At 47.2% G+C, this 27237-nt stretch overlaps 1 protein-coding gene and 1 long non-coding RNA gene across 2 annotated transcripts in view; one reads left to right on the forward strand and one right to left on the reverse strand.

Moving 5' to 3' along the window:
• Nucleotides 1–1096: 1096 nt before the first annotated feature.
• Nucleotides 1097–4442, reverse strand: LOC120227855. Its single transcript, XR_005527351.1, has 3 exons — nt 4111–4442; nt 3430–3510; nt 1097–1334 (listed from the first exon to the last, which is right to left on the reverse strand). It is a non-coding gene; the product is annotated as an uncharacterized LOC120227855 (long non-coding RNA).
• A 1606-nt stretch (nt 4443–6048) lies between these two features.
• Nucleotides 6049–27237, forward strand: part of LOC120227253 (beta-adrenergic receptor kinase 2-like) — a 43739-nt gene continuing 22550 nt past the window's right edge. The window contains exon 1 of the mRNA XM_039225401.1: nt 6049–6295. Coding sequence (XP_039081332.1) covers nt 6183–6295 — 113 coding nt within the window. The 5' untranslated portion in view covers nt 6049–6182. The remainder of the gene's footprint in view (nt 6296–27237) is intronic.

Here is a 27237-nt window from a genome sequence, read left to right on the forward strand (position 1 = left end):
GTATCTGATATGGTAACTCCCAGCTCTGAAGCCTTCCACTGGCTTCCCTCAGAGAGCCTCAATTCCCTTCTGTGGCTCCCAGGCCCTGCCTAATCTCACTCTGCTGACGTCTCTGCCACGTCTCTCCCTCCTCCTCTGTCTCGGGGGTCTCCACTTGGGCTCACTGATCTGACCTTTCCCTAATCGGGCTGTCTCCCACGGTGTATGCCTGAACTAAAGGGTCCAGGGTGACCTTCTCACCCTTTAACCACGGGAATCCCTCGGCTGTCAGTGCAGGTTCCCCATTCGGTCGGCTTGGGGTGGGGCCTCCTCCTCAAGGCCCAGGGGGTCAGGGCTTGCGAGAAATGCAGATTCTCAGGCCCCTTCCGTGACTTTCTGAATCTGAATCTGCACATCGGCAATGTCAGCACCTAGGTGTCTGGGAGTGCTCTAGGCCAGTGCCTGTAATCACCTTTCTGGTGGCTCCTGGGGGGGAGGGGTCCTCTTAGATGGGGGTCATGCCCAGGCTGGCCCAGTGACCAGGATTTTGTTTCAGAGTCTATACCTGGTTGGAGTCAACACCCGTGAGCTCTGACCCAATGAGACCAGTTGGGAAGCTCTGGCCTCCAGCAGGGAGGGAAGAAACAGAACTGGCTGGGTGAAAATGAGATGCTGGCTGAGGGGGCGGGGGGTAGGATCACTGGTCCCCTGCAGCCACTGGCCCACGTGGTGTGCCCCAAATGGTTTGTGTTTGAAGGGTGTGACAGAGGAGGCCATAGGATTTTTCTTAGCAGATTGGGGTCTATGGTGGCTTTTCTCAGATTGGGCTTGATCTCCATGCCCGGGCTTAAAGCCTCCAGACCCACCTTTGTAGAGCCCTCTCGGGGCTCTAGCTGCTCGAGAGCCCTTCTAGGCCATTAGCAGCCACCAGGCCCAGCAGGGACCCAGCCGCCAGGGCTCATCCTTTATCACAATGTATCTGTCTTCGTACAACACTTGCAGTTTTAAATAGCATTTTTCTCTCCCTTTAGATGATCTCTGGTAGAAGGCTCTCGGAGGCAAAGAATCTATAATCTTTTGTGTCATTCATCTGTTCATCCATTCATTCACTCACTTATTCATTCAACACATATTTATTAAGCCAGGTCAGGAGTGCCAAGGGCAGATGCCGGAGGAACAAATACTGTGGTGCTCGCTTCTAGAAACCCGCTGATGGGTTGCCCCTCTCACCTGTGGGTTGTGGCGACAGGAAGGGTTATCGCCCTGAGTATTGCCTGAGACTGGAAAACCGAACCCGCAAGATGTTGCGCTATCGGGAGGGGGCATCCGTAGCCTTCACCGTGCAAAGGGGTTCGCTGTGGGATGACACAAATCCAGAGAACTTTAGAATCTGATGGGATGTGAGGCACTAGCTCATTCGATTCCTTTGCTAGGCAGGGGTGGGCCGTGGGATTTAAACGGCGTGAGAGGCTTGGTTCCAGTTTTTCAGCCATGCCGGAGTCAGGGGGTCGCATTCCGTGTGGCTTCTTGCTTCCGGGACGAGGCTCTTCCCATCATGCCTTGCATGACATAGAGAAGCTCCCAACAGCGATGAGGAAAGGATCAGTGATAAATTTTTTTGAGTGCTTTTTATGTGTCAGACGGTATTCTAAGTGCTTTTCATGGTGCCACAACATTGTTCTCCTACCAATGCCGTTAATACTGCTGAGAGAGTGCTGAGGCACAGAGAGATTAAGCGACTTGTCTAAGGTCACACAGCTCAGAAGTACTGGCACTGGAGTTCCAATCCAGGCCATCAGGCTCCTGAGCCCACAACACCCTATGGCTTCTTCTTAGAGAGGGACTCCTTGACCCGGGGTCCTCGTAGAGAAATGCGTTTCCACTTACACATTTATTTACTTATTTATTTTTAAAGTTTTTCTATTTTTGAAAGAGAGAGAGAGCAGGGGAGGGGCAGAGAGAAAGAGAGACACAGACTCCGAAGCACGCTCCAGGCTCTGAGCTGTCATCACAGAGCACAATGCGGGGCTCGAACTCATGGACCACGAGATCATGACCTGAGCCGAAGTTGGAGGTTTAACCGACTGAGCCACCCAGGCGCCCCATCACCTACATATTTAAAGGAAGGGACTTCAATGCCATGCAAACCAATGCTTGGTATCGATCTCCCGACAGGTCTTTTAAAGTACTGGGCTGCTACGCATAGGGCCGCCATTAAGGTTTGTAAAGCTTTGCTGATAAAATAAAAGCAGGGCCTACCTATGATGCACGCAACAAGAAGTGGGACTGTGATCAAGGCTACAGGTGAAATGGGATCACCTGTCTGTGTGCTGGAAATGCCTGCAGACTTTACAGAGTGAGAAGATTGGGAATAAACCCATTCAAATGCCAACGGTGTGTATTGCTCTTTGGGTAGCACTTATGACACACATGCTTACAACACAATCATGTCACTCTCAGTAGTGACTGAATTAAATATTGCAATATATTTTTTTTAATATTTTTATTTATTTCTAGGAGAGAGAGAGAGACAGCGTGAGCAGGGGAGGGTCAGAGAGAGAGGGAGACACAGAATTGGAAACAGGCTCCAGGCTCTGAGCTGGCAGTCAGCACAGAGCCCGACGCGGGGCTCGAACCCACGAACCGCAAGATCATGACCTAAGCGAAAGTCGGACGCTTAACCGACTAAGCCACCCAGGCACCCCTTAAATATTGCAATATTAATAAATGAAGGTTAGGCATGTTCTGCTGGTCTCCAACATCGGCCCATTCGGGTCTTCGAGTTGACTTTTTTTTCCTGCGGGCTTGATTAATTTCCAGGAACATCCCTCACTTCACGGTCCCCACTCCTCCCCACCTTTTATAGTCTGGGGATTCTCTCTATGAGTAGGTAGTCCCAGCTCAGCCCGGAATCTAAAACAAAAAAGACCAGTTAGCTCTCTACTTGGCTTTTTCCTATGAAGTGGCTATCAAAATTAACCCTGGAGAGTATGCACTTTAATGTAGCCATCTTGGCTACATTTTCTGGAAACTCATAAAAGGGAACAGAGAAGAGAGAACGCTATGAACCTTGTAGGAACTTAGGAGTTTCATCTATTGTCATAGGCAGTGGGACCCAAAGCCATTTAAATCATCTGGGGGAAGGGGAGGGAGGGACCGTAATTATTTGCAAGGGGTGTGATAGGCAGCCTGGTACAAATGGGCTGCCCTTTGTTTTCTCTGCTCATGGTAATGATTGCAGGCTGGCCATGGTGTTTAGCAACAGTCTCTAACAGGTCACTTATGACAGCTTCATCACTCTCATTAGCGCCTTTTGTTTGCAGTGAACACAGAAAGCTGTTCAGCATTAAGGGAGTCAAGGGAAAGAAAGAGAGGAGGGGGTGGAAAAAGCCAAGGAGAGAAAAGCCAGGGAAACAAGGTTCGCACACTATTAATACCAAGGAAAAATACCTCTGAGTGCTCAGTCAGCTGACTCTGATGGTGAAGCGACCGCAGTTAGGGGACCCAATCCTGGACTCCCTGTTCTTTCTCCTAGAAGAGTAATTGCTTATGTTTATGGCCGCTGATCATTTGTGCCAATTTTGGTTCCTCGAAAAGCCCTAGGGGGATGTTATTTTTGGTAAAGGGTCTTCCTGCTTCAAGTGTAATGACTGAGTAACTAGTTTCAGTATCTCCTCTCGCATGCCAGGGTAAAATGAAGCAAAACCAATAGAGGAAGTGCAGTGATCTTTGTCGGGGACCCCCTGGATGTCAGGCAAGGTGGCATATGTTGCTCCTGAAATCACCCGGCCAGTCAGAGCCGAGGAAGGATTTGAATTCAGTTGTGTGTCTCTTGTTGCAGGTTTATTACACCTTGCTACGCAAGCGCGCGTGCAGCACACACACACACACACACCCCAACCCCCTTGCCCCCCCAAACAAAACAAGCACAACTGCCCCCCAAATTCTTAACTGACGACAGAGGCAAGGTTAAAAATCTCAGCTCTTGCAAGATCATGAAAAAGTAGGCAAGACGTAAGTATTTCAGGATCTGATCATGAGAAAGCTTGAGTGATCAAAAGACATCTTGAAACGCATCGATCGTGCTCACTAAGTCATGAAAATGTGTTAACACTTCTTTGGGGAACTTACCCTCTCCTCCTGGGGTGACCTTTGACAAGACATTCTGTGTTCCCATTTTTAGGCAAAAGACAAAAAAAGTGGGGAGAAGATGAAAGGTCGACACTTGGCTCACGCAGATCTTTGTCTCATCAGTGCATCTTGCTCGTGCTGGCTCTGCTGCGCGGCCGAGCTCCTTTGACTCATGTTCCGGCTCCTTACGTCCTTCTTATCCTTTTCTGGACAACTTTACCAATATCGTGCCTTAGATCTTGAGAAGTATCTGGTAAAACTGGCCAATTGGGATGGCAGGCATAACTGGGAAACAGATGGGGGCGGGGGCATGGGGTAAGGGAGGGAGGGAGAAAGAGGGCTGTCATTCTTCAAGATGACCCAGGAGTGGCTGCTTCTGCCGTGACATTACATTTAATGCCTCAAACTGGACCCGAGCCACTTCTGGTGAACTCCGTTAACCCTGTAAGCTATTGACAGGACAGTTACTCACTGCGTACTGAGTCTAGGCTCCTGGTGCAATGTGACAGATGGGCACGAATTCAGGGGGATTGAAAGAAATTAATTCCCAGGGGCGCCTGGGTGGCTCAGGCTCTTGAGCACAGACTCTTGATTTCGGCTCTGGTCATGATCTCCCAGTTCTTGGGTTCGAGCCCTTCATTGGGCTCTGCACTGACAGCATGGAGCCTGCTTGGGATTCTCTCTCTCCCTCTCTGTCCCTCGCTCCCCCCACCCCCTCAAAATTAATAAATAAATTAAAAAAAAAAAAAAAGAATTCCCAGCTCGGGTCTTCTTAGGACTTCCTGGGTGTCCCTTCCCACCACTCCAGCCAGAGTCCCACATGGGTTCTAAACCGGAATTGTGTGTACCGCTGGGGAAAACTAAGAAGCAATGAAAACCTCAGGCTGGGGTGGGTGGTGGCGGGCAGACGCAGAGACCAAGACCGAGACTGAGGATCAGGAAGCTGGAAATTCCCTCCTGCCTTGGTATTTGGGTTCTCGCTTTTCCACTTCCCCAAATCACCCCCGCGGTGGCCCCTGCGCACACTGGGTGCTTCCTAATGGTCTCTTTAACTGATGGTAAAACCCCAAGAGCCAGACGTCTACTTCTCGTTCTCAGCGACCACGGTACCCTCCAAACTCCAACATCTCACCTGAGTGCAAGGGAGAGGACCCACCTTGACCAGAGGGAGCGCTCCTCCGTCAGGGGGCTCCTTAAGGGCAGCTCCCGTGGGAGCTCTCACCCCTAACTTCGCCCAGTTTAGCAGGAGACAAGCAAGTTTCTCCAGCTTTTAGGTTTTTCCTGGACGAGTTTACAAGCGAGGCTGTTTGGGGTCAGGCGCGAGGCTTGGGGGGGCCGGCCTGCTGGGTGCTGTTGAAGGGTGGCCCGGATGGGATCCGGGCTTCGTCGGCCCCTGCGGGAACAGGTGGGGCACGGGCTTTTTGGGGGCCACCCCAGGCCTCCCGCAGGAATGCTGACTGACAGTGTCCGGTTTGAGAACTAGCGTGTCCTGGGCCCGGGGAGCTCCCCACTGCCTCCTGGCTGGTGGGCGTCGGGTCCAGGGTACACCCTGCTGGCAGGGGTCCTGAGGACAGGGGGCGTGAGCGCGCTTGGAGCTGGAGGCGGGAAGTAGGGAAGAGGGGGGGGAGGGAGGGGAGGAGGAGGAGAGGAAGTCCCCCGTGGCCACCCCGAAGGGAGGGCGGGACGGTGCCCGCGGGCACTCGGTCAGGAGACCAGGGCTGGGCCGGTAGGGCAGCTACACCCGCCAGCCTAGGGACTCCGACCGCGGGGCGCGCGCTCCCCGCCGACCCCCGGCGAGAGGGGCGGGGGCGGCGGCGCGTGCGCGGGGCGGCGGGCGGGGGCGCGCGCGGGGGGCGGGGCGGTGCGCGGCGGCCCCGGCGGGCGCGAGGCTGCGGCGCGCCGAGCGGGGCGCGGGGGCGCGCGGGCGGGAGCGCGCGCGGGGGGGCTGCCCCGGGGCGGCCCCCCCACGTCGGGGCGCGGCGGGCGGCGGCGGCAGGAGCGCGTCCCGTCCGGGTCCCGAGGAGTCGCCGCCACCGCCGCCGCCGCCGCCGCCGCCGCCGCCGGTCGCCAACATGGCGGACCTAGAGGCCGTGCTGGCCGATGTTAGCTACCTGATGGCGATGGAGAAGAGCAAGGCCACCCCGGCCGCCCGCGCCAGCAAGAAGATCGTGCTGCCCGAGCCCAGGTACCGGCCACCCGGGTCCGCACCGCCCTCCGCGCCGCCGCTCTCGGCGGCCGCCAGCGACCCCCTGTGTCCGGGAGGGTCGGCCGCTGCTGTTCTCCTTCCCCGACCCTCAGCCTCACCGTTCCCGTCTCTGAAATGGGCATCAGAGGGCTCCTGGGGTGGGGTGGGGGGGACTCCGGGAGAGAGCGCCCCAGAGTGACCAGCGTGGCGCCCCGCGCGCAGGAGCGACCCAGCAACGGGCTGCCGGGAGGTGGTTGTGACTTGGCTGGACCGGCTCCATCCCTGTCGCCCCCTCCGGTCCCATCCCTGTGGTCCTCAATGCTCCCCTGCCCCGGCTCCCCCCTGCCCCAAGCCTGCCCTTCCAGCCCCATCCCTCTCCCTTCTGCCCCATCTCTGTCGCCCCTCCAGCCCCATCCTCATGGGCCCTTCTGCCCGGAGCCTGTGGCTCCCCCGTGCTGCATCCTGCGCGTTCCTTCTCTGGTCCCTGCTGCCCCTGTTGCCGACTGCGTCCTCTCCTCAGCTCCCCGTGGGCCCCTTAGCTGGGGAGTGCGGGCTTCTTGCCTTTGTCCCCGGTACTTAAAGTGCAGTTTTCAGTGCTTTCACCCCTTGAGGTCCAGTCTACTCTGCTTCCTATCCTCCTCGCTTTTCCTCTTTTCTGCCCCTCAGGGCAGCGATGAGTGGCTTGTGACCCACACAGTTTTCTTTTTGGTGCCAAGCCTATCGCCTAAGCGGCTCTCCTCAACTTGCGGATCCTCCGGTGGTACTTTATTTAAAGGTTGAAATGGGATTCACTGCAAACGCACATTGAAAGGTTGATTCCAGACAGAATTTGTTGTTTAAATTACCAAAGAAGGGCCCGATTGAATTGGTGAGGGGCTTTAATGAGGGCCACACCAAGTTGTAATTTTATCTCGAAAATGGTTTTATTATCGATGGAACCAGTTAAAGACTTTACTGGCTCGAGTCATTAGCGCTACCCCAGAAAAGATGGTCAGATTCGTCGAGTTTCAGATAGTGTATCAAAAGATTCGGGTTGGATTTTTTCCCCCCTCTTAGCTTCTTTTCTGATTAACACCGTCATGAGTTCTATAGTGAATGTGCTAAATAGCTCTTGGTAGAACTGACGGTAAAGAGGCACCTTCTTTGTGGTGAATTTGAAACCCTGCAGTTTGATAAAATATGAGAATCTCCACCAAAGCTATTCTCCTTTTGCCAGCATCAGTGTTTCAGGCATCACACAGCCAAGCTTGCTCCAATGGTTGCCTTGACAGAAGAAAACAATCTTTGTTTTAATGCGAAGTGATCACCAGATAATTTTTCCAAGTCCGTTTTGTGAGCCTGATCCCTGTGACAGAGAAAATTATCAGTCCTTTGAGCTACTTGTTGTGAAAACACAAACTGTAAATGAATACGTGCAAGATATTTTTGGCTTGCTTGCCCTTTTTGTTAGCCCATGCATCTCCTTGGTTTTGCAGGGTGTGCTCTTTCAAGAGGGATGCCAAGCAGGGAAAAGCTGGGGGAGAGCAGAGACCTTTTGGAGTATTGTGAAATTAACACTCCTCTTCCAGAGTCTCACTTATCTGAAGCTTGTTGAAAATCAATGCTGTTTAGAATTTTTGGCAAATGGGGAGCTAAGTAAAACAAGAACCCCCAAGTCAAGGCTGGATTTCAATTTTTAAAAAACTGCATTTTTTTTTTTAAAAACTGCATTTTTATAACTATGGTATACACTACTTAATTCCTTTCTCTTTTGCCTTTTCTACTTTTCCTAAAGGGCAAGGAGTCCTAAATATATAGAGTCTCTATACGGAAAACTGACAAATCTTAGCTCATGGGTAGTTTTGGGAGGACAGACTATAATATTAAAATTAGGAACTTATCTTCGTGTGTGTGTGTGTGTGTGTGTGTATGTGGTATTTTGAACTTAATGTGACTTCTGCTTTTTCGGTGTCCCTCTTAAGAACATACTTACATGTTTTGGGTATTCACTTCCGTGTATGAACGACTCTGTTTTTTTGGTGGTATTCTTTGGTGACGCTTTCTTTTAAGGCAGAACTGGGAGCATATTTCTCATGACATTTTAGAATTGAGAAATATCAACAGGAGAGTAATTTTAGGAAATGGCTCTTAGTAATTATTATTCTGTTGCTATTTTTGAAAAATAGACTCTTAAATTAGGCTATTGGCACCTCCTCCAAGGCTTCTAATGTGTTTTGTATTTATCTCCAGTGGCTTTCACTCTAGTTTTGTAATGTGACCATTTGCATAGTAACTGCCACTCCCTTGCTGCTGTGAGATTATCAACTAAAACATCTTGCAGATTTTTATCTACCACTGGATGGCGGGCAGTGCTAGCTACCTGCTGGGGTAAGGGTGGGAGGCTGGGGGATTTCTCCATCTGGTAAGAAAGGTAATTTTCATTTTAAAATGCCTCCGCAAAATGGTTCAAAAGACTAGTGTGATTTCACTCTGTTGGTAAAGGATGGTGGTCAGATGTTTTCTGATAAAGAGTTTTTCTCTTTCAGCTTCATTTTGGAGGGAAGCCTGTGATCACCAGTCTTTGCTGTTCCCGAAAAAGATGTTTAGGTTTGTCGTTTTAGTATGTCAGTGACGAGCATAACACTTGCCGTTGGTCTGTCACCAGTGACTTTTTATTTCCAGCCGATTATTTGAAATCACTGTAGTATTCTGCAGGCTTCCTCATTCTAGGTGTTTTGCCCCTTCTGCAGTTTTAACCAGAAAAGCAGGACTACATCATATCTAGCTAATTTGTTTATTTATTTAAAAAAAACTTTTTAAATGTTTATTTAATTTTGAGAGACAGAGAGATACAGAATGTGAGTGGGGGAGGGGCGGAGAGAGAGGGAGACACAGAAACCAAAGCAGGCTCCAGGCTCTGAGCTGTCAGCACAGAGCCCAGCTCAGGGCTGGGACCCAGGAACTGCGAGATCCTGACCTCCCACTGAGCCACCCAGGTGCTCCTCTAGCTAATTTAAATGAAAGGTTAGGTCTTCCTGGTCCCGTGCCTATTAGGGGAGAGTCTCAGAAGATGGACTTTCCTGCCCCCCCCCCCCCATTTTGCATCTCTGAGATAGCACAGAGGCAACCTTTTGTTATGTTGACACATTATTTAATTAACGAACCAGTGAGTGTAAAATCCCGTAATAGCTGACTATTCGTTCAGATTACATAGCTGCTTCAGTTTACTGAAACATTTGTTGAGTTAATGTAGCTGATAATGGGATCTGTTGGGAAGAGAAAACTGTGACCCAGGGGCCCCCTGTGCACACTCTGTCAGAAACATGAGCATTGAGATGTGCCTGCCGGTTGCCTTACACCATGTTACAGAAGGACGGTGTTATTTGATAGGGTCTAATTCATAAGCTAAGACTTATCAGAGGGTCAGCCTCTTAAAACCCGGATCATCAAGACAACTTTACTTTAGGCTCGTTACTCATTTTAATCTTTTCCAAACGGAATGAAGTTCAGTTGACTTGGTGCAATAACATGAACTTGACCCTTTCCCTGCATCCCGTGTCTGTTTAAGGGACATCGACAGTATTGGATCGACAATATTGGATCATTAATTGCAAAGCCTGTCCTTTTATTTTGTTTGTTTGTTTATTGTTTATTTATTTATTGTTTTTTATTAAAAATTTTCTTTAAGGATTTCTTTTGAGAGAGAGAGAGAGAGAGACAGAGCGTGAGCAGGTGAGGGGCAGAGAGAGACAGAGACAGAATCTGAAGCAGGCTCCACGCTCTGAGCTTGAACCCACAGACTGCAAGATGATGCCCTGAGCCAAAGTTGGATGCGTAACCAACTAAGCCACCCAGGTGCCCCAATTTATTTATTATTAAAAATTTTTAAATGTTATATTTATTTTTGAGAGAGAGAGTGCGAGCAGGGGCAGAGCAGAGAGAGAGAGTGGGGGACAGAGGATCTGAAGTGGGCTCCACGCCGACATCAGTGAGCCTGATTGTGGGGCTTGAACTCACAAACTCTGATATCATGACTTAAGCCAAAGTCGGACGCTCAACCGACTAAGCCACCCAGGAGCCCCCGCAAAACTTGTCCTTTTAAAGTATTCCTCCAATATGATAGGAAGTTCTGAAAATAACATTTGCAAGATTCTTTGTAACTTTCCTAGAATATCCTTAAGGGCATCTGTGATACCCTTTTTTACATTACTTCAGTGGGTAGTTGTGGAAGCTGTTTCTCCAATCCAGGCATGGAGATACTATGATGAGCCTGACCACAGCCCTGTCCTTCAGGGGGCTTTTTTCTTTTTTCACTCTAGTGGGAAATATACAGTTGATCCAAGAAAGATGTTTACTAAGTTTCTTGAAGATTCTATTTAACCACAGACCAGTAGCGTTTTGGATGGCTTTATTGTTCTGTAATCATCCAATGCGTTAGGTTTGCTAAGTGCGTTACAATAATTTGTTAGTTACTTCCTTCAAGACCCGTCTAGCCGGAGTATACATAGTAATGTGGTAATACCGGCCTCCTTGTAGTTTTCTTTGTAGGAATGGAGTTTCTTCAGCAACTTCCCTGACTCCAATCCGTGAGCGGTTGGGGGTGGATCTGAACTGTTCCTCTGTTTTGGTTGTAGGGGATTCTGTGCCTGTGCACCCCCTCCCCCCCGCCCACCCCCGACTTTGAGCTGAAGCGTCAATGTTGAAAGAATGAACAGCCTTCAGGAAAAAAGCGTTCCCTTTCATCGGGAGGAGTGTTTCTATGTATAAAACGGAGGTGGTGTTCTTGCCTCTTTTCCCCTAAGGTACACATTCAAAATGCAATTTGCTCTGACCTTTCGGATATTAGTTTATTCTTGGTCAGAGGTGGTTTGTGCCAGTGACTTGACGATTCAAGAGCTGTGCCTGTTGTCAGTTCTTAGAAATAGATGTTCCAGTGCAATCAGTGTTGGACCCAGAAGCTGTCCAAAGTCACACATTGTGAAATGTTTTGAACTGAGAGCCCAGGAGATCTCTTTGAGGTTCAGACAATCCCGTTTTTTTTTTCTTTTATACGCAATGTGTTCTTAGAGACTGCGTCTTTATTTTTTTTTATTTTTTATTATCTTTTTTTTTTTAGAGACCGCATCTTTAAAGTGCTTTTCAGTATGCTGAACTTGGCTTTGCCAAACATCTGTTTGGACAAGACAGGAGCTAGGAACTGTTGGCTGAGTTGTCAGGGCGCAAAGCAGGGCAGTGTAGGTCTTTATCTGACAGTGGGTGGCACAGCAGAGCAGGAAATGCAGAGTGCGGGAGAGCAGGTTGAGATCTCCGAAGCCCTGAAAAGGTTAAGAGAAGGCTGACTTCCACCAATTAGGGACGAAACAGCTACCATGTATTAAGAGCTTCCCTTCTCCGGGGCACTTTGCATCATGAGTGCATTTATTCCCCGCAGTCGTGCAGCCTGGTGAGTAACCTCAGCCTCATCCGGACAGTTAAGGACCTCTGCCCCGAAGCATAGTCCAGAAGGGGGTTCTCTCCTCCTGGCTGTGCCGGTGGGCCCACACGCATGAGGAACACCCTCGCCTCTTCTTCTGCAAGGAACTGGCAACACGGCAATACCTTTCGTTTGGGGAAACATCATCTTGCGGGTGGTGTCTGTCGGCTGCTTTTGCAACTTCTGAAAAGTCAGGACCGTCCTCAGAGGCTGATAGAGAACAGCTATTCCTCGGGGACCTGGCGAAGCGGTAATTATGACTAAGTGGATAAGCAGTTTCTTCCTTATTTCCCATGAGGAGCTCGAGGGTTAAATGCCTGTTCTGTTCAGCACAAGAAGCGCAACCTTGCAACCTTGCTGCTGAGAAATCTGTGTGATAGACCGCCTCCCCCCACCCCCTGCCACAAGCCGATCCCCAAACAGGATTTCTATGTAGGTCATTATTTGGAAAAGAGAGCAGCCCCTGCCCCCCATCCCCGCCAGATATTTCCATTTTGGGGAAAAGGGTAAAGGGACAAAGCAATATTTTTGGCTTTCTTCGCAACACAAGTCACTCTCCTTCAAACAGTCTTCCTTTGTTCGTGAACCGTGTGTGCTAGGGATGCTGATATTTTGATGAAGATGTGTGCGCGCGGTGGCCTCGTCTGTCTTTATCTTCCCCTGGACATTGGCAGTGGGGCAGTGGACACCTTGGAGGGGCGGCTTCCACTTGACTATTGTGAAGTCACTTGCATGTTTCGAAACTTGCACGCATGCTCACGAGGCCCCCGCCTGCTTCTCTGCTCCTCAGGGCTCCCTAGTCTTTTTCTTCTTTTACTTTTGTCATCGCTCAGCACTCACACCCCGTGGGCCATTCTTGATTGCTCTGTGGATCTACTGTAAACTGCAGGGGGAGAAGTAATACCTTGGCTTTCCATGGCTTTCCAGGGCTTGACTTTCCTGTACATGTTTCTTCTAATTTTGGAAGTCTTCTTCTGGGTCATCAATCCTTCAGCTTCAGCGTGGAGCACCTGCAGGGTGTAGAACTTTCTATGTGGGGCTTTACAGAGAGGACAGTTCGCTGACTCTGTCATTGGTGTTTTGTGACCGTCAGCCTGCATCGAGACCTGTACTCTTGCTTGCTGCCGTTTCCTTCTTCTAGGGTCTCGGGGGTCTAGGAAAAGCTGATGATACAAAAGTACCTAGGGCTGATTTTCATCCTTAGTGAACTTGTTGGTCAGCTGTTTCATCTCTGGGCTCATTTTCCTGTGCCCTCCCTACCACGTGCCACATTGTGATATAGTTCTAGATCAGGAACCAGAAAGTATGGGCCCAATTCCATTGGCAACTTGCCATGGGCCCTTGATAAGTCACTTAAATTCATTGTATGTAGTGTTCCTTGTCTGTATAGTATGATATCTATTCATTTTTTATCATAACATATACCCCAAAATCTCTGGGCATTTTCTATCCATCATATATATATATATATCTTTTAATATCTTTTAATATTTTATTATTTATTGTTGAGAGAGAGAGACAGAGCATGAGCAGGGGAGGGGCATAGAGAGAGGGAGAGGCACAGAATCCCAAGCAGGCTCCAGGCTCTGAGCTGTCAGCACAGAGCCCGACGCAGGGCTCGAACCCACGAACCGTGAGATCATGACCTGACCTGAAGTCGGATACTTAACCGACTGAGCCACCCAGATACCCCTAACATTTACTTATTTTTGAGAGACAGAGAGAGACAGAACATGAGCAGGGGAGAAGCAGAGAGAGAGGGAGACACAGAATCCGAAGCAGGCTCCAGGCTCTGAGCTGTCAGCACAGAGCCCGATGCGGGGCTCGAACTCACAAACTGTGAGATCATGATCTGAGCCGAAGTCGGATGCTTAACCGACTGAGCCACCCAGGTGCACCAATATATATATATATTTAAAATTTAGTTATTTATTTTGGGGGTGGGTGGGAGGAGTGTAGAGAGAGAGACAGAGACAGAGAGGGAGGGAGAGAATCCCAAGCACGGAGACCGACACTGGGCTCCATCCCACGAACCGTCAGATCATGACCTGAGCTGAAACCAAGAGTCCCATGCCTCACCGACTGAGCCCCCAGGTGCCCCTACAATGTATTGGTAAACAAGAGAGGACATTAATTTCACACATTGATGACTCAGAAAAAGATTGGACGAAATATTAAAAGCTGATTTTTCTTGTATTTACCACGGACAGTTATTGTAGGGATTATACGCGGCACGAACTGGAGCACCTTAAGAAAGTACAAAACCGTAGCAGATAAAGGCAGTGTTGCTCAGAGCCACATGGAGCCCCTTGTCCCCCTTGTGACCCGTGCCCTGTAGGAGCAGGCTGGAGACACAGGCTTTCGGAAAAGTTGATTTGTTGACCAGGCAGCAAAGAGCAAATGTTGACCTTTAGACACATAAGTAAGTGAATTTCCCAGATCTTTTCTCAGTTTTCTTCTAGCGTTGTGGTGGTACCTTGTATACATGGTACTTCACTGGGTTCTTTTTAATTTTTTTTAATGTTTATTTATTTTTGAGAGAGACAAAGAGCTCGAACAGGGGAGGGCCAGTGAGAGACGGAGACACAGAGTCTGAAGCAGGCTTCAGGCTCTGAGCCCATCGTGGGGATCGAATTCACAAACGGCGAGATCATGACCCAAGCCGAAGTCAGGTGCTTAACTGACTGAGCCACCCATGTACCCCCCACTCGGTTCTTTTTCTTTCTTGTCTTCCTCCCCTCCCCTTTTCCCTCTTCCCTCCCTCTTTTTCTTCTTTCCATCCATCCATGTTTCCTTCCTTCCTTCCTTCCATCCACCCACCCACCCGTCCCCCCACCCATCCATCTATCCATCTATTTGTCTATCCATTCATCCATCATATTTCCATCAGGCTCTGGGCTATGTTGACTTTAATACGTAAGAGTTCATAAGCATGCTATTCTCAAATACAGATAACTAAACAATTAGGAGAATTAGCTCATCCTTTAGAAGTCTTTGCTTCAGTAAAATCAACCAAAAATCATAGCCTAAAAGCAGCTGGCTTCAGGGTATTGAGCATAAGGTGATTCCTTTCAGTATTCCTTCGACATTAACAGATTGCATGCTAATAACATAGCATTGTAGTATCTCATGTTTGAGAAGGTCCTGGAGGGCATCCAATTTAGTCATGCAATGGATGGGTGACTTCCCTGTCTGACGTCCAGGCAGGGTCATCTTTGAGGAACATCTTTGGAAGCTCTGTGGTGTTGGAAAGCTCTCTTGCAATTCATTCTGTGTACTATGTTTTTCTCTCCTTTCATGGTTATGCAGACAAGTTTAATCCCTGTAAAAGTGGTAGATTTTCCAATATCTGAAGGCAGCAACTCTATCCCCTAGTGGCTTTTATAGGAACCTGTCCCCAGTCCTTTTAGTCACTCCTCAAATCAAGCTGAAGTTTGCACGCTGCTCTCTGTGATCTGTGCCCATCCGTCTGAATCTGACCCAGCTGTGTAAGAATATTAAAGTTTAGGGAGACCAAAAAGATACCTGTAAAATCCCTCTAATTAATTCAGCGATGGTAAAACTGGTGAAGAATCTTATTTCAAGTGTGTGGTTGAATCTCTCTCAAGATCCATTATGGGGAGAAAATTTTTGCTTCCTCGATGATTTGAAATTCATCACCCCAGTTTGACTAGGGGAGTAACATTTCCTTTTTTTTTTTTTTTTAATTTTTTGATATTTTACTTATTTCTGAGAGAGAGAGACAGACAGACAGACAGACAGCGTGAGCAGGGGGCTGTCAGAGAGAGAGGGAGACACAGAATCTGAAGCAGGCTCCAGGCTCTGAGCTAGCTGTCAGCACAGAGACCAACGCGGGGATCAAACCCATGAACCGTGAGATCAGGACCTGAGCCGAAGTCGGACGCTTAACCGACTGAGCCACCCAGGAGCCCCAGGGGGAGTAACATTTCCATTAGTCAGGATTTAGAAGCTAGGATGGGTAGCATGTGTCTTTTGACATTGCCTGCCACTTGCTGGGTGCGAAGTGTGTTCTAGGCCCTGTATAAATTCTTGGAAAATTGTGGGCTAAAATGTTTTAGGGAGAAAACGAACTTTAATTATGCCAAAAAAGCCTCCTTCTGAGGATTTTAGGACTAATGTTTAAAATATTCAGCAACTTACACCTACAATTCCATTAGGGGTTTGCTGGGGAAGGCAGCAAACATCTTCAGTAATAAAACTCTACTGAGTTACAAGCTCTTGGTATTTGTGCTTTTGTAATTAAGTCAGTCCATTGTTCTTTATTCTCTATCTAGAAAGGTCACTCTGGTTATATTTTCAGAGAGCTCTCCATTTCCTATGTCTGCATTGCTTTTGATGAGGGTTTAAGTTAAAAATGAACTCGAAGTTACATGAGAAGGCATTTACACAGCTGTTAAATACTGCAGACTTTCATTTTGCAATGTGAATGTCTAAAGCTGAGATGACATTTTCAGATGTATCTTCTTTTCAAAATAGAGGCTTTTGCTACTTGGTTGGGGGGGGGCGTGGTAAGGGAGGTGTCTGTATTCCATTTATAAAACAACTAACCCTAACAGGTAAGGTCAAGGGATTTTAAGGTTTATTTGTTTTTGAGAGAAAGAGAGAGCGTGAGCAGGGGAGGATCAGAGAGAGAGGGAGACACAGAATCTGAAGCAGGCTGCAGGCTCTGAGCTGGCTGTCAGCACAGAGCCCGACGCGGGGCTCGAACCCACAAACCGTGAGATCATGACCTGAGCTGAAGTCGGACGCTTAACTGACTAAGCCACCCAGGCGCCCCTGTCCATCTCTTATAATAAAATTCGCTTCAGTCTGTCAAGTCTGCCTGACTAACCCATATTCTTCTTCTAGGCCAGTTGTTCTTGTGTGTAAAGATCCTTGTAGAATCCTATGAAGCTAGAGGCTCCCACCCCCCAAAAGATGCAATAATTCACCTAGTAGATTCATCTGAAAAGCCACACTAACTACAGTATCAAAGTTGCTGCTGTATACTCAACACGAATTTCCCAGGAGCCCAGATGCTGGAAGGCTGTGTGACGCATTCTCTCCTGTGTGTTGCCCATGTCAAAGTGAAATGGTCCCCAGACGGTAGGAGAGCCGTACAGGCTATAGACCGATGGTCGGAAGGGTCTGGCCTTAGGCTTGTCAGTTTCAGATGCTGGGACCAGGTCACTTCTCCATGGGGTGGCTTTATGCTGGATGTGACGTGCTTGAATACCCCGGCAGTGATGGCTTCTGGGATGACCTGTCTTTCCATATTGCCGTGTTTCCTGTTCTCACTGCGGGGGGCAGACCTCCTGGGTTGGATAAAACAGTTACTGAAGCCACGGCCAAGTGCCAGCCAGCCCAGGAAACCTTGGCCTTCCTCTGCCCTTTGTGTGATGGACTGATTTAAAATTTTTACGCTCAGAGGGCAAACCTCCCTCCTTATTTTCAGATTCTTGGAAACGGCTCTCCAGTATTTCATCATCCCCATTTGAGAAGGAGGAAATTCAGGTCCAGAGAGAAACTAACTGCCCAGGATCACATTGGTAGCCAAGGGCTCAAAAACCTCGGTGCATTTTACTAGACACCTACAGACTGTCTTTGGCCATATGAATCATCCAGCAAAGAAGGTTCTTAGATTTGGGTGGAGGCTCAGTGTCAATTTCAGATATTACCAACATAGTTCGAAAATGAATGGTGTTCACTCAGAAAGGGTTGTCAACTTACAGGGATCTGATGAGGTGCTTACATAGAATTTCCCTGGAGATGCTGATTTAATAATAAATACGTGAGTCATTCCTTGAAAGATAAGATGTCATAAATTTCATGTTCGATAATAGGATTAGTTATCTTTAATAATGGCCATGTCATAAGTTGAGAAAAGCTACATGTCAGCATTTTTGATCTTCAGATTTTCTTACCGTAGGCATCCTTTTGTAATTTCACATGTGCCCTTATCTTAAAAAACAAGAACCAGAATTCCCTCTCTCTCCATCAGCAGGTACATGGGTACCCTTGGCTTGAGCAGCCTTGTCCTTCCCTCTAGATACATAAAGGATTTTTCACATTAAATTTGTTAGTAGTATGTTCTAAATGGTGATGGGAAATGAACGAAACAGGGTGCGCATTTAACCTTCACACAGAAAGGTCGTTGGCATCCTTTCGGGATGGAGTTGTGTTTGTCAGGAACACATTAGTGAGTGCCTCTACAGCTTGCCCTCTGCACCGACTGACACATGTCGGCTTGTCCTCGTTAGCAGCGAAGAGTCATGCTCAGTACTGCTGACACATCACACAACCATTGTTTGCCCAACCCTGTGTTGGCAGTCGCGAGTGCCGCGACCGAGCAGGGAGTGTGCTGACCTGCGCGTCTTTGGGGTCGTCGGATAGACCCCCGGAAGTAAGAGAGGGGCGTCTTCAGCTTTGCGAGACGATGCTGGGGTGTCCTGTGTGTTTTAAGGATAAATAGGGATGCGTGCAGAAGTGTTAATGTTATTGTTCGTTTAAAATCTCTTCATGTAGACTGTATAAATATAGCTGTGTAATAAGAACGGAGATCTTAAATGTAAATGAAGAGATTCAGGAGTATAAGACAAGAGCCAAGTAAAAACCTTGTAAGGTTAAATTCGAATTGGAAAGTCATTTTACTTTTATTTTTTATTTTTTAAAACAATTTGTTTTAAGTTTGTTTATTCTGAGAGAAATCATGAGTGGGGGAAGAACAGAGAGGGAGAGAGAGAGAGAGAGAGAGAGAGAGAGAATCCCAAGCAGGCTCCATGCTGTTAGTGTGGAGCCCTACTTAGGGCTCAGTCTCACGAACCATGGGATCCTGACCTGAGCTGAAATGGGGAGTTGGATGCTTAACCCCCTGAGGCACCCAGATGCCCCAGAAAGTCATTTTAACCTCATGATTTTTTTTCCCAGTCTTAGCACATATATATATGTCTCAGCCCCAGTCAGGGAAAAGCCCAAGAAACAGCTGCTACCCCATGGTCACAGGTACCCAGCGCAAACACACCGGCCCCGAGGGCTGGGCGGGGCTGGACAAGAAGAGCCCAGAACTTCTGGTATCTGTTTTATCAGACAAAGGAGCCGACTGTCCGACGGGTCGGGTGGGCACCTTATCTAACAAAAGCAGAGGCCGGAAGAAGGGGTTCCCATTGGCCAAAGGCGGGACAGTTTGACTTTCAAAGGAATATAGCTGCGCTTGTTTAAAATATTCTGCCTATATTCAAACCGTTGTGCTGGGCAGAACAGTAGCCCCTCCCCCACCAAACGTCCATGACCTAATCCTCCGAACCTGTGACTATGTGAACCTTCCATGGCAAGACGATTGCAGATGTAATTCAGGCAGCTGATGTTGCAGACTTGAAGATAAAGAGATTATTATCCTGAGTTACTGTGGCTGGGCCCAGAACAATCGAGGGGAAGGGAGGAGGGTTACAGAGTGAGGTAGCTCGAGAAGGAAGATCCCACATTTACCTGCTTGGATGGTAGAACAGGGTCACGGGCCAAGGAGTGTGGGCGGCTTCTAGAAGCCTGTAAAGATAAGTGCTCCCACAGAGTCTCCACTAGGAACAAAACTCTGCTGGCCTTGATCTTAGCCTCGTGGGACCCCTTCCAGACTTCTGACCTACAGAGCTGTAAGATAATACATTTCTGTGGTCCGAAGCTACCTAGTTTGAGCTAATGTTATATTACTGGTAGGAGGCTAATGTACCCGTGATCGCCAAAAGGGAGGTCCCCAAACAAAACAGGTAAAAACAAAACACCTTATGGGTTACCACTGACTGTCAAAATATGGTTCCACCTCTGTCCCTGAAAGGAGGCAGCCCAAAAGGGAAAGCGTTTATCACTTTTTTTGCCTTTCTTGTAAGAGCTACGTGGGGTGATCACAATTTTTACTTGACAGGACAGAATTCTTCCTTACAGAAGATTTACAGCAAGTGAATGTGGCAAGAGTGATGGCATTAGGAGAGTCACCATCTTGCAACTTTTTTTTTTTTTAATGTTTTATTTATTTCTGAGAGAGAGAGAGACAGCGTGAGCAGGGGAGGGTCAGAGAGAGAGGGAGACACAGAATCTGAAACAGGCTCCAGGCTCTGAGCTGTCAGCACAGAGCCCAACGCGGGGCTCGAACCCACGAACCGTGAGATCATGACCTGAGCTGAAGTCGGACGCTTAACTGACTGAGCCACCCAAGCGCCCCACCATCTTGCAACTCTTAACGAAAGTGTTGATGGAGGCGAAGGTCGTCAGACCAGGAACCTGCTAAATGCAGTGTCATGGGGAATTTGAAAAGGAGAAATTCCATTATCACCAACTCAGTTTTCCAAGTAATTTTCACATCACTAAGAAGAAATAACCGGACCTCCTGGGGGGGGATGGGTAATAAGACGTACCAAGGCCATCATCTCATGAGTATACCCGCCCCCAGAGGTGGGACTCGAGTATAACCTGGTCTTCAGAGAGAAACTTTCAGCTTCTAGGAGATACGGAGCTAGAGGAACAGATTGAATGTTCTTGGGAGGAAGCAAACAGATAAATCCAGAATAGGAGTTAGCTTCTAGACGTCTGGCTTGTCTTGGTGTCCTCCATAAGTCACTGGTGCGAAGGTAGAAAGTAGACGTTGGGGAGAAGGAGGCGCTCTAGGTTAAAACAGACTGGAGGGAAGGAGTGGTCCGTTGAGTGCGCGATCCTGATTACATTCGATCCGGGCTCAAAAGATGCTTCTAAGAGAACCGTGGACATTTACAGGGTAACTGGGTAATAGATCTGCAGGAGTTATGATTGTTTCTGAGGGGGGCCTTAGGAGGTTATTATTATTTCCAGGGAGGGGTTGGGGAGTAATAATAGATTGTGTTTATGCAAAGGAATGTCCCTAGTTTTTAGAAATGCAAACTGAAGTAGTCAGGGTAAAATGACACGCAGTTAGAGATGTCAAGCTTTAAAATACTTTAAACACTGGAGGAGAATTTGGGGTGAGGGTAAAAGTCACAGATGAACAGCTTGATAACTACTCAGGAGGCGTGGAAGGATGGTTACCGGGGCTCACTCTGCTCTGCTCTTTTGCACGTTTGGACATTTTCATAATAATATTTCATAACAACAGAGTAGAAGGCTTGGCCCGAGGAGGATCACAGTTAGAGGCTTGCAAGGCTGATGGAAACCTTGGGTGGCCCAACGTCACGGGCAGGAGCGTTGGTGTCTTAGGCTATAAACTCTTGTGGCCGTGTGTATGCAGATGCAAGACACGCCGCATCTCCAGGAAGTTAGGCCGCTGGGAGGGTGCCACAGTAGGGCCGCTCATAAAGAAATTCCGTGACACTGATCGCAAAGATGTGGGTAGAGTTTTGGTCAACTCACTCGTAGCCAGAGTCCTGACCAATCCAAGTGGTGTGGACAGATTTACAGCCTGTTGACCTGAAGACTTCTCTGGGAACGATGAAGAGGGAGCAAAAGCCCTAAGAAGGATTTCCAAGAGACAAAACATAGTACGAAATGAAACTTTAGAAAACTATGTCCCTTTACCCCCTGAGTGCAGAAGACTTTCCTGAACTTTGTGAATATCATTCAGATCACAGCTCTGATGTTTAAATTTAGCAGGAAGAAAAAAATAACCCTTGCTATTTAAGATGATCTACCCTGTAAGCATCCTTCCAAAGCCTAATGAAACTCTATGGTGCAAAGTCTCTGTTACTGAAATGATTTGAACAGCTTTCTATTTTTAAGTCATTTGAATATTAATTTGTCAAAACAGTTCAACATAATTACTTTAAAATAAGTGTTTTCTAATGTGTTGCTCAAAACCTGACCTCACTAACTACCATAATTACCGACAAGACGCATATGGGAGAAAACCAAGAAAGCCCAGATAAATGGAGAGCTATAAGATCTTTCCAGTCAGGAAGCCTCAATTTGGGAAGATGTCAGTCTTCTTCAAAAGAATCTGTGAACCCAAGGCAATCCCAGTCAAAACCCAAATGAGAATTTCAGAAGACTTGAATGTTGATTCCCACTCATCTAGAAGAGAATTAGGGTCAAAAATAACCAATAACATTTTGAACAAATGAAACAATAGGGATCTGCTCTAAGAGAAAACATTGCTCTGGCAGATACAATTGTAGTTTTGGTGCAGACATAGACACATGACCAGGGCCCAGCATGCAAAGCCTTGTGTGTATGTGTATGTGTGTATATACATACGTACACAAGCACACAAATTAAAAAAAAATTTTTTTTAAATTCATTTTTGAGAGAGAGAGACAAAGCATGAGCAGGGGAGGGGCAGAGAGAGGGAGACACAGAATCGGAAGGAGGCTCCAGGCTCTGGGCTGTCTGCACAGAGCCTGACGTGGGGCTCGAACTCAGGAACTGTGAGATCATGAGCTGAGCCGACTGAGCCACCCAGGCACCCCTGCAAGCACACATATTATATGTGCGTTTGGTTTATGAATAAAGGTGACATTTTGAGTCTGGTGGGGAAAGCCTGGTATGTGATCTGGCAAAGTTCGAATCCCTCCACATTGTATGAAAAAATTCCGGAGTGTTCAATGAGGTCATCATAAAAATATTAAAAACAGAAAAATATGAGCAAATGTGTTTTCATTACTCTGGAGAATAATAAAGTGTTCTCATAAGCACCTCCCACCCCCCAGCCTGTACACTGTAGGAGATCAGTGGCTACGATCATGCGGAGCTCTTATGGGATGGTGGGTATCCTACTATACCAAACTGAGAGTCAAGTCAAAGAAAAATTACCTTGGGTGATCTTCTGTGGAGCATACTTTAGTGTGTGAATCTGTTGGCCCAGACAGTGCTTGTGTACTGATGCTCCAGACTGGTTTATGCTGCCTCAGGGAAGGGTGGGGGACCTTAGGTCTGGGGGGTGTTTGGGGGACAAGGAAGTGCAGTGACTTCTGTGCAATGACTCAGCATTCTCACTGGTGGTAGAAACAAGATGTCATCAGTCAGTCCTTGGAAGGGAAGTGTTTGCTTTAAAAAAAAAAAAAAAAGCCAATTAAAGGGTGCCCTGGGTCGGGTAAGCTTACGACTTCGGCTCAGGTCATGATTTCCTGGTTTGTGGGTTCGAGCCCCACATCGGGCTCTGTGCTGAGCGCGGAGCCTGTTTGGATTCTCTGTCTCATTCTCTTTGTGCCCGTCCCCTGCGCGCGCACGCTCGCTCTCTCTCTTTCTCTGTCGGAAACAAATAAACATTAAAAAAAAAAGACATGAAAGGCTGACATTAATTTCAAGGGTGGTGATTTAGGTTCGCTTTTCCCGTAGTTGGAAAAATAAATGAGTCTAAAAGTGGACGCTGTGTGTGGTCTGGCGAGAGCGCGTGTGGGCGCGCGTGTGCATGTGTGTGAATTGCTGTTGTCCATTGTCCATTTGGTTCAGTTATGGCTGACATGACCTCTAAGGTCCTTCTAGAGCGAGTGGTCCCCTTGCTTCCTCTCTCGTTTCACCTGTGCTGGTGGTCCCTCAGGTTCTATGGCTTAGTCCTGTTGAGCCGGCCCTGTAGCCCCTGCTGACCGCCACGTTGGGTCAGGGCTTCCTATTTACTCTGTCACTCCTGTGGACAAGGGCTCCCTTGGGGCAGAGCCCGGGTAGGACGCCCTGTGCATCTCGGGGGTCACGCGTGGTGGCTGGCCATCTCCTAGAAAGGATGCAGTAAATATTGAATGGATGAACGATCGCGTGAACAGAGGACCGGGACACATATGTGTTCACAGCACACTAGGGGACACGGTACGGCAATGCCAGGTGACACGCAGTGGAAACCGAAGTATCTTACCTCCGCAAGACTTGGGGACAGCATCACGGCCTCAGTGATCCTGACCTGAATCCTGGAACATGAGTAGGTTTTCATGGAAAAAGAGGCGGTAGAAGATATGGCATTTGCAGAATCGCGGAGCAGTGAACAAAATCAAGCGTGACTCCTCTGTGAGAAAGACGCTGGCAGGATGTGGTCGGTGAGGAGGGTTGGGGCCCCTTTGGAAATGCTCCCTGTAACCTTGGAATCTTGCAGATGAGATAATGGCATGGAAAATTGCTCGCGGAAACAAAGAGGATGCTCCAAGCCCCGCTCTAAACTCTCCTGGCCTGTCTCTCTCTTCCTCCTTGGATGCTTAGCTTGTATATTGTTGCTGATTCAAAAGCATTCAGAAAAATAACGGTGAAGGGTTCGGAAATGATCATGGTAACTAATTTGAAGGGATGGTTTGGATCACGAGATTTTCATAAGGTCAACTGATGACCCCATGAATTTGTTCAGATTTCCAGTTGTGTCTGTCCAGGGACGACTTGCGTTAAGATGATGGATTTTTACTGACCAGTGAAATTCAAGTTATGTTAGTGTCACTTTAATATCAGGTAACCCATTGCAAAGAAAAAGGCAGGAAACAGAAGATAGGGATTGTCAAAATATTGTAGGAAAAAACCACAAAGGAACTTAAGTTCACATTTAGCGTAATTGGGTTGTGATTGTCTAAATGTAGACTGGCTCCTGCTGAGATGCTTAATGTTATGCAAATTATATGCAAGGCTTTCCTGCCAAAGATCTGGTGAACTGAAGAACCTTGACAAGAGTTGACATTAAACCATACCAGATACTTTTACAGCTCTCTTCAGAGTCTATCTGGCAGGATTCAGCGGTTTTAGATCCAGTGGCAGAGTTTTTATTGTAACTTTGGCTAATGTAGCTCTATTTTGGGTGTTTAATGAGCAGTTAGCGGAAAATATTTAGTAACTACATATGAAAGAAAGCAATTTCCTTTTGGGGGAATTGCATCTTTGTAGGACTGCCTAGTCATCTCTTCTTAAAAAAAAGTCTGCCTTCTGGGCTTTTTGGTGGTCAGTGGTGGTAACCACTCATTTGTATGGTGCTCCTAACAAAGCAGTCTCTTACCATAACCTTGCTTTATCTTCACATGGCCTTTTGCATTCTCATTTTTTTCGGGTGAAATGTCACACATTACAGATCCTTGTTTAAATATGTTTTGTTCTGGACGTTAGAATAAAACAGAATTAAACCCCACAGGGACTACAGAGGCTTTTTCTAAAGGTCATTTATTTATTTTGACAGGGAGAGTGCGCTTGCGAGCGCGCGCACACACACACACACACACACAGCAGAGGAGCAGAGAGAAGGTGAGACAGAATCCCACGCAGGCTTGGAGACATCAGCACAGAGCCCTATGCGGGACTTTAATTCACGAACTGTGAGACCATGACCTGAGCAGTGGTCAAGAGCTGGACACTTAACCTATGTAGCCACCCAGGCGCCCCTATAGAGGCTTTTAATAATGGGAGTTGGCTGGCTGTGTCATAAATATTGTAGTTTTCTGCTAGTGAGATGTTCAAGTGCAACTTAAGCCTACCTTGGAGCTCCTGGGGGGTTCAGTCGGTTAAGCTCAGGTCAAGATCTTATGGTTTGTGGGATCGAGTCCCGCCTCGGGTTCCTTGTGGACATTTAGGAGCCTGGAGCCTGCTTTGGATTCTGTGTCTCCCTCACTCTCTGCCTCTCCCCCACTCATGCTCTGTCTCTCTCTGTCTCAAAAATAAATAAACTATAAAAAAAATTAACCAAAAAAAACCCCACCTAGTCCTTGGCCAGTAAAGAGCAGATCTTTCAGCCACCTTAGCTGTAGAAGATGTTAGATTACAATACAGTATTTATTATACTTACCTTGTATTTATATGACAGGACCCCGATAGGTCATGACAGGTAGGGTTGGTGTATCTGTAACTATTTGGTATTACATTTTTAAAAAATCCATTAGGCCTCCAATCAATATGTTTGGTGTTACATATTTAGTATATTATGCCTTACTTTGATGTGAAGAAATGGTGCAGGAGACTGGAGGCCAGAATTTGATTTTTTAAAAAAATTGCTTTAATGAAAATTTTAACCATGTTCAGAGAGAATAGTATCATGAAATTGATGTAGCCATCACTCAGCTTTATGTGTTACCAACACATAGCCAATCTTGTCTCATCCATACCTAATTCCCTTTAGATTATTTTGAAGCAGAGCTAGACATAATCTCTCATTTCATCTGTAAAATAAAATATCTGCACCAGTCCCTAAAAGATAAGAATGCTTTTAAAATATAAAAGCATAAACATAATGTAATACGCTGCTGCTGCTAAAATTGTAATACTTCACTCACAGCAGATATTTGGCCTGTATTCATTTTTCCAGTTTTTTATTTTTAAATTTTTAAGTGTATTTATTTATTTATTTTTAACATTTATTTTTGAGGGACAGAGACAGAGCGTGAGAGGGGGAGGGGCAGAGAGAGAGAGGGAGACACAGAATCCGAAGCAGGCTCCAGGCTCTGAGGGGTCAGCACAGAGCCCGATGTGGGGCTTGAACTCATGGACTGAGCTGAAGTTGGATGCTCAACTGACTGAGCCATCCATGTGCCCCAAGTTTCTTTATTTTGAGAGAGAGAGAGCACACGAGTGCAAGCATGTGCCTGTGAGCAGGGAGGGGGTGCAGAGAGAGGGAGGAGAGAATCCCAAGCAAGTTCAGTGTGGAGCCTGATGCAGGGCCTGATCACTGAACTGTGAGATCATGACCTGAGCTGAAATTAAGAGCTAGATGGATGCTTAACTGATCGAGCCACCCAGGCACCCCTCTTCAATTTTTTATAAGATTTTTTTTTTTTACTTGAAATGAGTTTTAAATGATGTCCATCCATAATGCCTATTCTTTCCTTCCTTCCTCCCTCCCTCCCTTCCTTCCTTCCTTCCTTCCTTCCTTCCTTCCTTCCTTGGATGAAATGGACAAATTCCTTCAAAGACACAAGTTACCAAAGCTGACACAAGAAGAAACAGAAAATATAAATAGCCCTAGACCTATGAAAGAAATGAAACGTGTAATTTCAAAACCTTCCCACAAAGAAAAGTCTAGGCTCACATGGATTCACTGATGAGTTCTATCAAACATTTAAGGAGTAACGCACACTGTTGTGCACCAACTCTTCCAGAAAATAAAGGAGAAAAGAATTATTCCCATCTCCTCTTATGAATCATGGTATCCGGATAGCAAAACCAGAGAGAGCTGTTGCAAGAAAAAGACTGAAAGCTTCTGTAATGGAAGTTACTAGAGAGAAATTAAAGAAGGTCTAGATAAATGGAGAAACATGTCATATTTATGGATTGTGCACTTACTATTACTAAGAGATTAATGCCCCCAAACTGTCCCCAGTCAAAGCCCCATCAGACTTTTTCTGGGCAGGAATTTCTGGGGAATAACATACGTGGAAATGTTAACGAATCTAGGACATCCAAAAAATGAACAAACAAACCAACCAAATGCTTTGTAAAAGCAATAAAACAAAATTGAGTGACCTGATTTCAAGACATACTCTAGCCCTCTAGAAATCAAGAAAATATACTATTGAAGTAAGGGTAGACATACAGAACGTTGAGGCAGGGTAGCCCAAAGACAGACCTACCAAAACTTAGCGTTGGTTGA

Source organism: Hyaena hyaena, unplaced genomic scaffold (assembly GCF_003009895.1).
Source record: "Hyaena hyaena isolate Hyena2069 unplaced genomic scaffold, ASM300989v1 scaffold_19, whole genome shotgun sequence".
Taxonomy (NCBI): domain Eukaryota; kingdom Metazoa; phylum Chordata; class Mammalia; order Carnivora; family Hyaenidae; genus Hyaena; species Hyaena hyaena.